Source organism: Andrographis paniculata, unplaced genomic scaffold (assembly GCF_009805555.1).
Source record: "Andrographis paniculata isolate CXL003 unplaced genomic scaffold, ASM980555v1 Contig59END, whole genome shotgun sequence".
NCBI lineage: Eukaryota > Viridiplantae > Streptophyta > Magnoliopsida > Lamiales > Acanthaceae > Andrographis > Andrographis paniculata.
Window position 1 is genome coordinate 355,950 of NW_026137594.1, and position 14,103 is coordinate 370,052.

The 14,103-nt window shown below is 33.5% G+C and overlaps 4 protein-coding genes across 5 annotated transcripts; 2 read left to right on the forward strand and 2 right to left on the reverse strand.

Moving 5' to 3' along the window:
- The first annotated feature begins 405 nt into the window (after positions 1–405).
- On the forward strand, positions 406–3,396 carry LOC127258212 (uncharacterized). 2 transcript variants are annotated; one of them, XM_051284976.1, is made up of 3 exons: positions 406–612; positions 730–982; positions 3,083–3,396. In XM_051284976.1, exons 2-3 carry the CDS (start codon positions 767–769, stop codon positions 3,194–3,196), a joined length of 330 nt encoding a protein of 109 aa, XP_051140933.1. In that variant the 5' UTR covers positions 406–612; positions 730–766; the 3' UTR covers positions 3,197–3,396. The 2 variants fall into 2 exon arrangements, with proteins under 2 accessions (XP_051140933.1, XP_051140932.1); XM_051284975.1 differs by having other exon boundaries at positions 410–612; positions 727–982.
- A 1,137-nt stretch (positions 3,397–4,533) lies between these two features.
- On the reverse strand, positions 4,534–6,149 carry LOC127258213 (aspartic proteinase PCS1-like). The gene has a single exon (XM_051284977.1). The coding sequence runs from the start codon at positions 6,074–6,076 to the stop codon at positions 4,727–4,729; it is 1,350 nt and encodes a 449-aa protein (XP_051140934.1). The 5' UTR covers positions 6,077–6,149; the 3' UTR covers positions 4,534–4,726.
- Positions 6,150–9,708: 3,559 nt separating this feature from the next.
- LOC127257827 (uncharacterized) lies at positions 9,709–11,784 on the reverse strand. Its single transcript, XM_051284305.1, has 2 exons — positions 11,617–11,784; positions 9,709–10,414 (listed from the first exon to the last, which is right to left on the reverse strand). The coding sequence occupies exon 2, from the start codon at positions 10,342–10,344 to the stop codon at positions 9,925–9,927; it is 420 nt and encodes a 139-aa protein (XP_051140262.1). The 5' UTR covers positions 10,345–10,414; positions 11,617–11,784; the 3' UTR covers positions 9,709–9,924.
- Positions 11,785–12,544: 760 nt separating this feature from the next.
- Positions 12,545–13,944, forward strand: LOC127258337 (U-box domain-containing protein 21-like). Its single transcript, XM_051285136.1, has one exon. The coding sequence runs from the start codon at positions 12,595–12,597 to the stop codon at positions 13,879–13,881; it is 1,287 nt and encodes a 428-aa protein (XP_051141093.1). The 5' UTR covers positions 12,545–12,594; the 3' UTR covers positions 13,882–13,944.
- Positions 13,945–14,103: the final 159 nt, after the last annotated feature.

Here is a 14,103-nt window from a genome sequence, read left to right on the forward strand (position 1 = left end):
AATTTTGGATTTTGATTTTGAATAATAAAATTTTGAATTGAAATAGTTTTTGATGTGATATAAATATGTGTTCATACGATATTTTGAATGTAAAATTAGATTTTAGTATAATAAAATAAATAAAAATTTGGTGTTTGATTTGATATTTTTTTTAAGGAAAGAAAAATTGAAACAGTAAAATCAAGTTTAAATCCTGACAAGTAAGATATTTTTTATATAGGATTATTTTGATAATTATTTTTGAATAGTATAAAAAATAGGTTTTATTCGGATTAATATTGATGTTTATTCAAATTTCAAATAAAAAAATAATGAGCCGCCGGTTGGATCCGAAATCTAACTGTTGACAGTTTTAAAAAGATTGAAATCAAAATCAAAACCGGTTTGATGGCAATCGCCGGTTTAAAACCGGTTGGAGATGTCTACTTCCATCAGCATTTCTTCCTCCCCTCCTTGCTTATTTGTAATTTCAATTCTCTGTCGAAGGAGGTTCGGTAGAGATCGGCGATTGTTGGCAGTTTCAGGATTTTTCTGTATAAATCGTTTACTAGCAGCGGATTTGCGCCAGTTCGTTGTTGAAGCATTAAATTTCTGTTGTTGAGGGTTTTAGATGTAAATCTTGCAATTATTATTTTTATTTTTTTTGTCTATATATAGGGTGCTTCATTTATTTGTTACTGTTCTATATTTTTTAACAATGTTCCGCTGTTGATTGGTTTGCGACAGAAGGTGAATTGAATTTTGAGAGGAAGAATCGGTGAGAAAGATGGCTTCAATCATCCATGGAGCAAATACAACGACAAAGGGTGTCTACAGGAGCCTTCTCAAAGCAGTGAAGCAGCATATTGGAAAAAAGAAACGTAATTCCCCTTTTTTCGATTACATCAGCCATGAATTCAGAAAGGATGCCAGCAACAGCTCGCCGAATCTGAAGCTTGCCAGCGATTATACTTTCTATCTTAAGAGCGTCCACCACCATAAGGTGCTTTTATTTTTCACTCTCATATTCACTTTTTGTTAATATTATTTACTCTGTTGCATATAATGATTGGCTTAGGGAAATATTTCGGCGTTAATTTGTAGGGCTAATTTTGTGTCTACTTTCTGCTTGGCAAGTATTTGAGTTATACTCCATTTACTTCCATTTACTTTTTGGGATATTTAAATATTGATTATTATATCAAAACGTATTACAAATTAAGAGAAAATGATAAAAGTACAACTATTAGTGGCTTATATACTAATATAATGATATTTGTACAAGAAAATATATAAATATACGAATAATTTTAATGTTTGATACAACGACGCAAGAGATAAATGTAACTTATAGAGGTGAATGAAGGGAGTATTACTTTTGGTGTTCAAGCATTGGTGCAAAGATGAAAACTCAAATGGGATTAGCATTTTTCTATTGGAATTGAATGAATTCCACAGCTATGTGCAATGATTATTTATTTCAAACTTCTGCTATCAACTTCATAGGTAAATTTTGAGTATTATTTGCCTTTTTATCATTGTAGATTTACATGAATTACACATTATCAAATACATCAAGATTATAGATAATTTGTATAATTCCTGCTCAAATATTGTATTCTGGCACCGTATGCACAAAGTCTGCCGTTTACTTATACTTAAAATGAGAATAAATTTTGAAGTTAGACTTAAAAGTTGTAGCTGAAGTGTTTGGAAATTAGGTTATAGACTACAAATTTAAAAGTTAGAAGGTAATTTTGAATTTTGGATGCCTAGGAAAAGTATGGTTTCATAGCTATCTTAAGAAAATTTGAAGAAGAAGAAGAAGATGATGATGACGACGACGACGACGACGATGATGTTTTTAACATAAATATAGTAAAAATATAATCAATGATTTCTGGGAAGATATGTTGGTGGTTGGGTCTAGTTTCACTAAGATTTAAAATGTTAAAACAGAACTACTGTATTTTTCTAAAACTGAACAATCTATTAGAATTAGAAGCACAACGAAGTCTCTAGTTAAAATTTTGTAACTAGTTAGAAGTAGAAGTTTGAATTTACAAACACACTCCAACTGCTTCTTGTTAATTAGAAGCACAGGAGTGGAAGTGCTTTATTGTTAGAGTTCGTAAATAGTGCTAATATTTTGCCAGTAAATTGTTTTCTATGATCCGTCTGTGGACATTTTAAGGATACAGCCAGGTCAAGTCATGCTTCCTTTGCCTTTGCCTTTGCCCTTGCCCCTGATTTAGGAAATCTCTCACTAGTCAAATTTTCTTTGTTTTACTAAATTGTGAATTTTGCAAGTTTAGTTACCTACTTGGGAGTTGGGCCAAAGTAATAAAAACCATATTGTGTCCTAATTCTTTATGATTCGGAGTCTCGTGTAACAGAACACGCTCCTATGTGTTCTATAGTAGTAAATGATTTAAAGAATGTTGCAATGGCCATTTCGTGGAATACTTGACTTCTCAATGGCCTGAGAACCCTGTTTGATGGGATATGTTGGAGTTCTAATGACATCAATTTCACGAAATATTGGAAGTTGAATCTGAAGTTTATTTACTTGATATATCTATAGGTTTTCAAATTTACTTTTCTAGTATTTGACTATATTTTTTCCTCTAGATTACAATTTTGTTACATCTGGAAGCTAGCATGCTTATTGGATTGGTGGAAAAACTGAAATTATTTTAGGAGTTGTTAGAAAATCCAAGTCACCTTAGATTGGCCACAAGAAGGAAGTAAAATCTTTTTAATTTCATTTAATAAGATTTTCCAAGGTTTTTATTGGGAGTCCTTCAACAGATTGAACAACAAAATTGCAAAAACCAATATACTTAACACCATTGAAGGATTTAAGGCTGCTTTACTTAAATTGTTTTGTTAGCAGGATGCCATTGTGCAGCAATAAAGAAGTAAATTGTTTTAAGAATGATTATTTGCTCCAATATAAATTGTTATTGACCATATCTATTTTCATTCTTCTCAAGAATGATCATCGACTTGAACTAATATTGTATGATAAGAGATGTCCAAACTGCCTTGCAAGTTGTCATTGCAAATAGGAGCGAGGAATGTTGACATTATGTGATTACAGGAGTTGCTGTTTTCACACAACATTGCCGTGGATCGGTCTGATGAAATGAAAAAGGTAATTGGAAAATCTGCTGCGAGTGTGGGGCTGCGGCTTCCTGATGTTTATCAGCCCTGATATATAATTGTGCTTCTCGGAATACAAGGTACTAAAATTCTTACTGCCCCTTTGATTTTTGCTAGATCGAAATCTTTATACGGAGAACTTGTTGGTGCTATAGGTTAAGCTTTTGCCATTCTGCCTGGTTTTGTTAAATTGAGACAAATATGTAATAATTTTTTGAGGTTTTTTTGGTGAGACAAAGCTTTTTTTGAACTTATTCTTTGGATTCAATTCTCGTTCTCTCATCCCTTTTGGCATCTTAGGGTGCGTTTGTTTTCAAAGAGTTTTCAATTAAAAAAAATTTCTATCTTGTACAATAGAAAACATTTTTTTGGGTTCTTTGAGTCTACTACAGACACTAATAATTCATCAAGAACTTATCATTTTTTAAAATCCACATTAAAAAAAAAAAATAATGATTATATGTATGCATTGGCTAATTTATACTACTCTCGATTCAATAGTGTTGATTTAAAATTAGATTTCACACACGCTATAGAATAGCATAAAAATTATACACATGTGGGGGTCAAAATGATATAGTATATAGATTCAATAATGGTCACCATGATTTAGAATAGATTCAATAATGTTGTTCAATACAACAATATATGTAGGACAACATAATTTAGAATAGATTCAATCATGTTGTCCATTAGAATAGCAAAAAACACATCTAGACCATACATACACTTGAGTCAACACAATTTAGAATAGATCCAACTGTTGTTTTACAGAAATAAAAAGAACATATCTTATCTATAATATATAGTGCAATATAAATTAAATTCAATACTGTTCAATAAAATGACAGTGAGATTTCCAGTTTTTTTTTTTTTTTTTTTTTTTTTAAGTTTGAATAAATATTTGATCTAACATTTTAAAATAGATATTTGAATGTAATTTATCAAAAAGAAAAAAAAAATGTATTTAACAAAAAAAAAAAAACTTTAATTTGTGTTTGGATGTATGTCTAGATATAAAAAGAAAAAGTAACATTGAAAGCTATATTTAAAAACACAGAAGAAGGGGCTTGAGTTATATCTGGACGTATGTGGATATGAAATTACTTTTTTTCTTCTTTGAAATTATTAAGTTAATATAGAATATTATGCAGAAAATTCTTGGGTTGGTTTTGGTGTGTTTTAAAATAGTAAAAAATTATTTTATAATAATTATTTGATGAATATTTTGTAGAAAAAAGATAAATTAGCGAAAATAGATAGGAAAAACACAATAAAACAAATTGCTATTTTTTATGTTCAACATATTATCAAACATCTATTATATTCAATATATATAACATAATTCTATAACTATATAGTACTATAATTCAAAACATTTACCCTATGTTTAAATAAATCAATATAAATTTTATATCATCCAAAAAAAACATGATTAGAGATAATTATTTAAAATCTTACAACCAAACTTTGTCTTATAACTTAGGTACAACTGGTCTCTCTCTCTCTCTATATTTGCTTTTCTAGACTTTGATTTCCTCCTAATTCCTAAACCTACATACGCTAATTTACAGAAATGTCCTCAGAGTGATTTGCTACAGTCGGCCTCACCGAATCCCACACGTCGACCAATCAGATCAAACTCTACCCACAGATTTTGCTGATGAAAATTCCCAATAATGTTACTCGCCACGCCGAGCGATCCTGACCGTCCGATCCCCACGCAGTGGACCCCACCCCCGACGTCGTCCAGAACATTCTCCTTCCGTACCAATATCTCCACGCCGTTTTCAAATTCAAACGCCACGTCGCCTATCAGCCGTCCCGTCTCCGCCGCCGCCGTATCGCCGCCGTCGACGCACATGTCCATCGCGCCGCCGTACACGTAGCCTTTCTTCAGCTTAACTCCGGCTCGCCGGACGACCTCGTCCCGCACCTTCTCGTACGCCGCGTCCACCAGGAAGGTGTACTGCGTGCCGGAATCGATCATTGTCTGGCCGGAGCCGCCGGCGTCCGGCCGGAAAGCCGACGGCGAGATGTTCAGACGCGTGCCGCCGATTTTGATTCCGGTCATCGGAATAGTGTAGGCCAGCGGATCGAGGTTCGGCATCCGCTGGTTTTGGGAGAATCGCTGGAGATTGACGTACCGGAACTTGCCGGAATTCGGATTCCGGCCGAGATAGAACGCGCCGGTGCGATTTACCTTGTCCTGACCTCGCCGGAACGGCACGCAGTAGGAGAATTTAGGAACTTTCGCCTGAGAGACGAACGATAACCGTCCGAGATTCATCCCGAGAATACCCTCGGCTTCGCTGGGCTCGGCGGAGCAGCCGAGGATGAGCGGCGGCGTGGTCCGGGACCGGGGGAAAGCAAATCTTTCTCTGACGAGATTGCCCTCGGCGAGAGTACCGTCGGCGTAGAAGTAGGAGTAGTGGCAGAGGCGGTTTTGGTCACAAGTCGTCGGGAGGGTAAAATCGGGAATTCGCGGCTTGCAGATTGGGTGGTTACAGGGGAGCTCGGAGAAGGACGACGAAAGCGTCGGATCGAACGACGTCACCGGCGGCGGTTTCTTCGGCGATTTCCGGTGACATTGAATCCACGACAGCTGGCTTCCGGTGTCGAGCACCATCTGCTGCGCCTGCGGCGGCGTTCCGATAGGGAGCGAAACGACGAGCGCCATCGAATACTTAAACGCCGACTTGTAATTATAATCGAACGGAGGCGCCGGCGTCGGAATCGGAGTCTTCGTCTTTCTCTGGAGCAGCGAGGAGGACAGGCGGTTCGCCGCCGTGGAAGGCTTACCGGCGGCGATAGAAAGAGGAAAAGCCATGGAAATCCGATTGTCGAATCGATGAGCAGCAAGTGCAAAAGAAGGTATAGAAATAAAAAAGAAAAGGAGGAGAGAAAGACGGCGAGATCTGGAAGACGCCATTGTTGATGGTGAGCGAGAGAGAGCTTAGCTTAGCTGTGGAGGAGTATGAAGTGAGTGAGACAGTGAAGGGGAGAGAGAGAGGATATTTATTTATACGGATGAGATGGTGAGTGAATCAACGGCGGAGATTTAATGATGGGTGGATGTAGGGGAGACGCGGTTTCCAGCTTTCTCATAATAATAATAATAATAATAATAATAATAATTCATCAATGCTAAGGGACAGCTGCATGCATATTGACACAGGTTTTTGTTAGGGTCTGCTTCTTTGTATCTTCGCCTTTTTTTTTGGACTAATTTTATACTATATAAAATAAATATTTAAGGTAATATTTTGAAATTTATAAAGCAGTCACTGTGTTTGCAAAAAAGTTGATATACGAGTTATTTTTTACTGGTAATATAAAATAAAAGTATTTTCAAAAAATATTTGTTATGGACTTTCAAAATAACAAAATGTGTATATATATATATTTATCGAAAAAAGCAAAATGTATATATTGGGGATGGAAGGAATGCATGTAAATTAATCTCTCGTCTCACCTATATACTATTCCATCTTTCTATTTTGATTTGTTCTATTTCTTTTTTTTTTTCTGAAAAATATTATATATTTAAATTTTATTTAAAAAATTTAATTTATAATTTTTATTTGTAATTATATTAATTAATTATTTTAATTTTAATCTAAAATTATTTTTTTTATAAGATAATTATTTTCACTAATATATTTTAAATTATTCATTAAATGTATCCCTCTTAAATTCTCGTGCCTACAACAAAAAACACTTAGCCGAGATTGAAGAAATAGATAAATTATACTATGTGACAATAGAATTTAAAGACAAGTTTAAATTCATGACATCAACGGGTCATTTTTTATGGTATTACAATTGAGTATGTTTTTTTTAATAAATTTGAAAAAAAAAATTGAATTTGGTATTAAAACAATGTATGATCAAATATTTTATAAAAAAAAAAAAAAAATTGAAAAGACCCGGAGGCCAAATAATATAAACATACAATTTTGTGTCAAAATAAACAAATCATAATCATTATAAATCCATATTTATGAAATATAAAATATAAATATATTTTAATACTAATAAAGGTGACGTGGCGGCGGTGATCAGGCGTCAGCTATAGTGACATAACACAAGAGAAGAGTATGGCATTGCTTGGAATGGAACCACCCATGCTTTGCTTTCTTTCGAGGCTATATATATACATTATTATTTTTTTATAAAATTATATTAACTTTTTATAAAATATTTTATTCTTTCCCTCCTAAGTTAAAAGTACAAGATTTGCAAATTTTATAACAAATATGGATATATTTTTCTAATTGAAAAATAATAAAAAAGGTAAATTAAAGAAATGCAAGTTGAAATGAGGTGCGAGTGAGTGAGTGAGTGAGAGTTGATCTGATCCATAGAAGAAAGAGATTGAGAGAACATAATAATTGGCAGAAGCATCACGAGGGATATTGGTGGCAATTTAATAATGGTTTTTATAACACTTAGACTTACTCATCAGTCAAACTCAGACCACAATAATATCTATCTATCTATATATATATTTTATATTTTTTAGAAATACAAATTTGAAATAATAAAAAATTAGATCAAAATGTGTCACAAAATTTTAAATCAATGATCTTACACTCATAAGATCATTTCACATATTACTAGTCATTGCACCATTCCATACGAGCCTACTACAACAACAACAACAACTACTACTATTATTATTATTATTATTATTATTATAAATCTAGTGTTTGACTTGGGTTTGGTTCTATTATTATTATTATTATTTTGTAAAATATAAACAATTATTTTCAAACAAAATTATATTTTGATACAATTTTTAGTATATATTTTTTATCATTTAAAATTACGTTATTATTTTGTTCAATGAACAACAAAAAAGTATATTATATTCTCTAACAAAAAATCAACCTTCAGTTAAATAAATAAAAATATACACTCATATATCTTTTATCATATTATTTTATTTTTAATTTATTTTACTTCATACTGTTCATATAGAAAATCAAATATTATATCATATATGAAACAAAAATAATACTTCCTCATCCTCCTGTTGCCACTATGGTGTTCAATGTAGAATATATAAATTAATATATTAGTAGAAATAGTTATTGTATAATATAGTAAAAATAATTATATATTAAAATTAATATAACTAATTAAAATTTAAAAAAAAATATAACTTAAAAAATTAAAAATGATATTATTTTATTTTATTTTATTTTTATAATAAAAAAACGACAAGTGGGACAGATGACACACGACAAATGAGATGCAGTACTATTTTTTAATCTAAACTTTCATAAGGCTACACTAAAATGAGACTGAGCGAGTTTTCCCGCAACTTAGAGAGTATTAAATCTTCTCTCCGCCATCCAATTGTGTGCTTATTTAATCGGACATGAATTTTAAAAAAAAATATATAAAAATAGACATTTTTATTTATTTTGGTAAAAAAAGTGATATTTTTTATTAAAAAAATAAGAATAAATTTAAATGAAAATCAAAAAATAAAAATAAAAATAAATTTGAATGATGATGAAAACAATTATGCAGACACTACAACATATATAAATAGTAAGTATATATTTTATTTATATCATTTGACGTGTAGATTATGAAACCAGTGCTATTAAATTTATTCATTACTTTAGTAGAAAGTGGGTTCAGTAATCAGTCTTTGCTTTTATATATAGTGTGTGGGGACAATGTAATACTCCATTTTTTAATTAAAAATGCTGTTTTTTTTTTTATTTTAATATTTATCTATAATTAATATTTTTATTTTAAATATAATCTAAATTATTCTAAAAAATATAAATAACAATTTTAGCATTTTTTAAAAAACTTTTTAAAAAATAATGTGAGTGAATTGAGTTAAATTAAATAAAATTAATGTTCGCTTTAAAAAAAAGAGTAGATAGAAAGCATTAAATGTTGTCCGTGTACACGACACCACACCATTGATACATTCAAAGGATATATTGTGCCACTGCCAGCTCATCGCTTATAGACTACTTGTCCCATTCCCATCATTATTATTTGTTTAGTTTACCCGATATAATTTTTTTTATAGTTTTTTTTTTAAAAAAAAAATATATATATATTTTTGCTTTTATTTTATATGTTCTATAAATTACTTTTAAATGAGTATAAAAAGAAATTTTCTATGTTTATAAAGAATCATAAAATTTTTGAAATGTTTCGAATTAAATATAATAGCAAAAAAATAAAATAATTCTCCTCAAAAGAAAATTTCGAGGGTGGTGTGTTTGAGTTTGAAACTGAATTTAAAGTTGAATTTGATATAATATTAATAGAAAATGAAAAAAAAAAAGAAAAAAAGCAATAGTGGGTGGCCTCCAACCCCACACCTAAGTACTTTTAAAGTAACCGTTGTTATTCCATTCATTACTTATTTAAAGAGAAGGTTCTCCAAACTTCAAAACATAGATAAAATTGTCAAAATAAATATCAAATCTATGTAAATAAGTGATCATTTGATATTTTAAGATAACATTAATTTTAAATTTAATATAAAAAATAAATATTTGATATAATTTTTGTGAACAAAAAAAATGAAGAGAAGAAAATCCAAATCAATCAACAAACCTAGAATAGTAACGTATTTTTAAATTTATCAGTACAAACCCCTCATAAGAAAAGCTTCTAAGTACAAAATCAATCCTCTTTATTCATCACAAAACTATATCTCTCTCTATATATATATATAAAAACAACACAGAAAGCTTCTGAGATGATTCGATGATACAAAGAAGCATCAACGGATGACAATCACTCCTCCAAAACTTTCTTCGAAAACGTCGAAATTCCCGACTGCTCGTACGAGCTCTCCCAATTCTCCCCGTCGAAGTCCCTAACCTCAACATGCTTCAGCGTTCCGTGATCCACACACCCGACTGTGACCCCAACGCCATCCGGGTTCGATCTTGGGAAGTAGAATGAAGTTATGCCGCAAACCTTGCAGAACGTGTGCTTCGCCGTGTGCGTGCCAAACGTGTACGTTGTCAAGAACTCTTTCGACTCTTCATCGAGCTGGAAATCTTGGGAAGGGACGACGAAGTGAGTGTTGCCCCTCATCGAGCAGTTGGAGCAGTTGCATTTCCAGACAACAATGCTTGGTGGGGCACGGACTTTCCATTTTATACGTCTGCAGTGGCATCCGCCGCTGTGGAGAATAGCCTTAGAGTCCATTCGAAAGATGTGTAGCTGCGTGATCGGGTAGAGAATGTTTAGAACGCCGTGGAAAGTAGCATGTTCGATCCTACAAAAAAACAGATTTTGTTTGTATGTTAGTTCCATTAGAACATGTATTTATCGCCTTTATTGATCATTATTTCCAACTAAATGAAACTTACAACAAGAATTTTGTCGCAATATTCACTTAAAATGCATTTCGATGTAGTTAAACTAATAATTTAGATCCATTTACGACAACTTGTATGAAAGTCAGCCAAGACAATGCAAGTAGACGTAACTCGAGCTCCATAGGCGTAATATATTTCCCTGTTTCAGATGGTCCATTAGCAGATTCAAGTGAGGGACTATAACAACCCGAAGGCTCTACTTACATATACAATTTTTGAGAGATTCATGTGAATGCAATTCAAAACTTCATTGAAGTATCAACCAGTTAGATAGATATTCATCGTTTTCATAGTTTTCTCCCAATTTTATACACTCATTCATCCCTAAAGAAGCAAAAAGTTGTTGTTCAAAGATCTGGTTCAGTAATCATCGATTTACCGAATGAATTTAAGATCAACTCAGCAACTGAAATCAGTTAGTAATTTTAGATTACACTAGTTTGAATTTAGAGCAAAACCAATCATAATGAATTCAAATTCAAGTTGGTGGTTCGGTTACCTTTTATCGATTTCATTTTTTCGATCTACTTTGTGAAAAATATGTAAATCCATTAAGTGCATTGATGGAAACTAAACATGAGCATTGTGCTGGTTGCAAGACTCAATTAACACTAACACTTGAAGGATTCGATTCCAACTTTTTATACAACAAATTCAATTGTCCTTTAGACAAGTACTGACTCGAATTCCAAACATTCTAATCGCCGAATTACTAAATTTTATTAGGCTTCAAGTTTTTTAAAACCAACCAATTGATCTTAACTATCCAATTACAGTAGATGTTCATACTTGACGAATGATGATTAGAACCAGAGCTTAAAAACGCAATGAACACAGAACCAAAAAGGCGAACAGATAAATCAGAAATGATTAAGATCCTGCTTCGCATCATCAGGGAAACACAATTCCACGGAATACAAATTATCAATTCATTATTGCAAAAATCAAAATGCAAATTAAAGCATATTAATAGAACCAAGCAGTTAAGAAAGCAAAGATTGGATATCCTCGAGTACAATACATGTTCCCTTTACAACACAGAAAAGATAAGTAAACCAAGCAGCAACGAGAGCTCAAGAAACGTAGATTGAACCAGCACCTGATTGGAATTCAAAGGTCGAAGATATGGAGATAGGACGGCGGCGGCAAGACTCGACGGAAAAGTATCGTCGATGATACTTACAGCGAAGAAATTAGGGGTTCACGCACGGAAAAGTATCAGTGACACCAAGCAGAACTGTAAAATTGCCAACTTTGATTATAGGGTTAGGCAGTTCAAGAAATTAGGGGTTCACGCACGTGTGTTATTAAAAAATAAATAAATATTTAAAATAATAAATTTTAATTAAAAATTGTAATATATATTAATAATATAAAAATTTAAGAATGATAATTAGATTTATACATAGAAAAATAAATAGATAGATAGATATATTTCAAACTGAATAGAGTATTACATTAAAAATACAAATTTAATCACTAATTTTAAATAAATAATAATATAAGACATAAATTAAACCTGATAAATACTTTTAATCAATCCTTAAAAGTCAATATTCAATCATTTACTTATTTAATTAAACAAACAAAACCAATAAAACCAAACCGCCACAAGAAATAGGCGTTCCAAACACCATCGCCGCCTCTCGTTCTTGCCGACTTTGATCCAACGGTGGAGATTCATCCAGTCAGCATCGACTGCCCGTACGCTGACCCGTTACTCGGTCAACAAGTCAAACCTCGGCCAGCCTTATTTCTGCTTACCTGATCACATAATCCATCTACACCGTTCATAGCACAGAGAATCCCACACAATCAACGGCGCAGATCTATCCGGAGCCGAAGGCCAGCAGTCAACACAAATTCAAAATTCCCCCGGTCAAATATTCAATTCAACAATTCCTTCCTTTTCCCCTAATCATACCAATTGTGTGTTTTTGACCCTCCAAAGACCAAAATTCAATATTATTAATCCCAATCATCATATTACCATACAAAAATCTTACATTGTAATAAAAGGACCCATCAATGTTTTTGTCCCCTACGCATTTTCCCTTACTTCAAACATTTTCTCGCAATGTCTATATTCCGGAGGTCGAAAAAGTTCGAAGCTTCAAAAGGAGCCGGGATCGCTCAAGACATGGAGCTTGCGATCCCGACTCACTTTAGATGTCCGATATCTCTAGATTTGATGAAAGATCCTGTCACTTTATCGACAGGAATCACGTACGATCGTGAAAATATTGAAAAATGGATCGAGATGGGAAACTCTACGTGCCCCGTCACCCACCAGGTCTTGTTAACTTTCAACCAAATCCCGAATCACACGGTAAGAAAAATGATCCAAGATTGGTGTGTCGCAAACAAGTCTTGTGGAGTCGAGAGGATCCCGACTCCTCGGATTCCCGCCACCCCTAACAAGGTCGCCGCTATTTGCTCGAGAATCGAGGTAGCTATGAGGAATGGAGATAGATCAAAATGTCGAGAATTGTTAGAAAAAATCGAGGATTTGGCCAAAGAAGATGCGAGCAACAAGCGTTGCTTGGCGAAGAATGGAATCGGCTACGCCCTCGTAAATATGTTCGAATCCTTCGCACATTATTACAACACTTCAAACGATGTTCATCTCAAAGAAATCTTGTCAGCGTTGACATGGGTTTTGCCGTTAGACAAAAGAGTCATTTCCAAGTTAAACTCCGACCTCTCCCTTCGCACGATGACTCAAATACTAAAGCGTGAGAACGACCTTTCCTTAAAACAAGACACGGTCCTCGTATTGAACGAGGTTGTCTCAGTGGATCAAGATTCTCTTGAAGTCCTAATGAGAATCAACGAGGACATCGAAGATATATTGTTCCACGTCATCAAATCCCCGATTAGCCCAAATGCCACGACGGCAACCCTCGCAATCATCCATCGCATCATCATTTCATCATCTCCCGAACAAAGTGCGGCGAGGTTTGTCCAAATGGGACTAATTCCTCTAATCCTCGAACTTCTTGTCGACTGCGATAAAAGCCTCTGCGAGAAGGGCTTAGCTGTCATCGACAGCATGTGCTGCCACAAAGACGACAGGGAAAGCGCGTGCGACAATGCGCTAACGATCCCGTTGCTCGTCAAGAAAGTTCTTACCGTATCGACCGCAGCGACCGAAGCCGCGGTTTCGACACTGCGGAAGCTGTGCTTCGGAGAGAACAAGAATGTGATGTTAGAAGCAATGAAGTTTGGAGCCTTCCAGAAGCTTCTAGTAGTTCTGCAAATGGACGTTGGCGAAGGAACGAAGGCAAACGTCACTCAGCTCTTGAAACTCATGAATAATGTGCATAGACATGACTTCGATTATTGCTTTGATTCTTTGTATTAATATATGGAAAGATACTAAATTCTTGTAACACTGTACAATACGATTTAGAATTTAGAAATATTCATCTACATTCTTTTCAATAATATATAGTAACAATAAAATTAGCCATATTACAACATTTTAAAAACTCCCAATAATTAACAACAATAACATAGTAAGAACTGTACAAGAAAACACAGGAGCAAAATCCATTCAATCATCAATGAAGAATCTCTTCATTGT

Coding starts and splice junctions, on each gene's coding strand:
- LOC127258212 (XM_051284976.1), top strand. CDS start 767: ATGGCTTCAATCATCCATGGAGCAAATACAACGACAAAGGGTGTCTAC. Junction 983..3,082: donor AGAGCGTCCACCACCATAAG/GTGCTTTTATTT, acceptor ATGTGATTACAG/GAGTTGCTGTTTTCACACAA.
- LOC127258213 (XM_051284977.1), bottom strand. CDS start 6,076: ATGGCGTCTTCCAGATCTCGCCGTCTTTCTCTCCTCCTTTTCTTTTTT.
- LOC127257827 (XM_051284305.1), bottom strand. CDS start 10,344: ATGGACTCTAAGGCTATTCTCCACAGCGGCGGATGCCACTGCAGACGT.
- LOC127258337 (XM_051285136.1), top strand. CDS start 12,595: ATGTCTATATTCCGGAGGTCGAAAAAGTTCGAAGCTTCAAAAGGAGCC.